The sequence below is a fragment of the Leptonychotes weddellii genome, unplaced genomic scaffold (assembly GCF_054177405.1).
Source record: "Leptonychotes weddellii isolate Sample4059 unplaced genomic scaffold, ASM5417740v2 HiC_scaffold_36543, whole genome shotgun sequence".
Lineage (NCBI taxonomy): Eukaryota > Metazoa > Chordata > Mammalia > Carnivora > Phocidae > Leptonychotes > Leptonychotes weddellii.
This window is the reverse complement of record NW_027967466.1, coordinates 1-1,142: the sequence shown is the minus strand read 5'-3', so window position 1 is coordinate 1,142 and position 1,142 is coordinate 1. Positions and strand designations below refer to the sequence as shown.

General features: G+C 61.4%; 1 protein-coding gene across 1 annotated transcript; it reads right to left on the bottom strand.

Annotated features, from left to right (window-relative positions):
- Positions 1-142: 142 nt before the first annotated feature.
- Positions 143-1,136, bottom strand: LOC145719265 (putative keratin-87 protein; the record flags this gene model as incomplete). Its single annotated transcript, XM_081810757.1, has 3 exons — positions 1,057-1,136; positions 486-650; positions 143-268 (listed from the first exon to the last, which is right to left on the bottom strand). Coding segments are annotated over exons 2-3 (240 nt in total), but the record flags the coding sequence as incomplete, so codon positions are not given.
- Between the last annotated feature and the right edge of the window lie 6 nt (positions 1,137-1,142).

Genomic DNA, 1,142 nt, shown 5'->3' with positions numbered 1-1,142 from the left:
TCTCCCCTTCATCAGCTGAGTCTCCCCCAGGGACCACAACCAGGGACGATGGTCAGGCAAATGGGCTGGAGCATGAATGGTGAGATCCACTGGGGACACACACTGCCTGTGTGACCCTGGGGAGGCCCCAGGTGACCCTTACCTGGCACTTGGCATTCTCAACCTCGGCTGTCAGCCTCTGGATCATGCGGTTGAGCTCGTTGATTTCCTCCTTGGTGCGGTGCAGGGTCTCCCCGTGCCGGATCACCGTGGCCTTCATCTCCTCACACTTGGTGGGGAAGGGGGGCGGAGGGAGGGGAGCAGAGATGCTCCTGAGGCTCAGGATATGTCATCCCACTGAGCCCCACAACTTGCATATCTGCCACCCCGTCCTGAGAGCTGCCTGCCCTTCCCTTATCCAACCCACCTAGACAAAGACCAAAGCCCTTTTGACATCCCTCCTGCTGGGGTTCTGGGAATGGGGAGTTGCAGTACCAGGACTTCACCTTGCTGCGGTACCAGGACTCAGCCTCAGCCCGGCTTCGGCTGGCAATGTCATCGTACTGAGCCTTGATCTCGGCCACAATGCAGTCCATGTTCAGGTCCCGGCTGTTGTCCATCTTGACGATGACCGAGGTGTCTGAGATGTGGGCGTGGAGAACTCGGATCTCCTGCAGACGGTGGGGGGTGGGAAGATGGAAGGATCTTGTTTACACCCCAGCCTCACCCACCAGTGTGGACCCAATCTTCTCAGCCCTTCCCTGGTCTCCAGCCCCTGCTCACATGACAGCCTCATGGACTGCAGCCCCAGCCCAAATCCCTGTCCCTTAGAAGCCACAGGTTTCTGCCAGGCCAGGCCCCTGAGCAGCCTGAATAGAATGGGATCTCCCCGCAGGGCCGCAGGGACCTGGGCAGGCAGCCTCCTGGGCCGGGGGAATGACGAGCACAGCTGCCAGCTGGGCGGGGAGCCCGGGCCTCCCCCAAAGAAACCGCGAAGAGCAAGGGCCTCCAGTCCTAGGCCAAAGCCCCCTCTTCCAGGCTGGCTGCCAGTTTTCTGCCTGGACCACGGCCCCTCACCTCCTCATACAGGCGCCGCAGGAAGTCGATCTCCTCAGTCAGGGCCTCCGCGTTGGCCTCCAGGTCTGACTTGCGGAGGTAGGCAC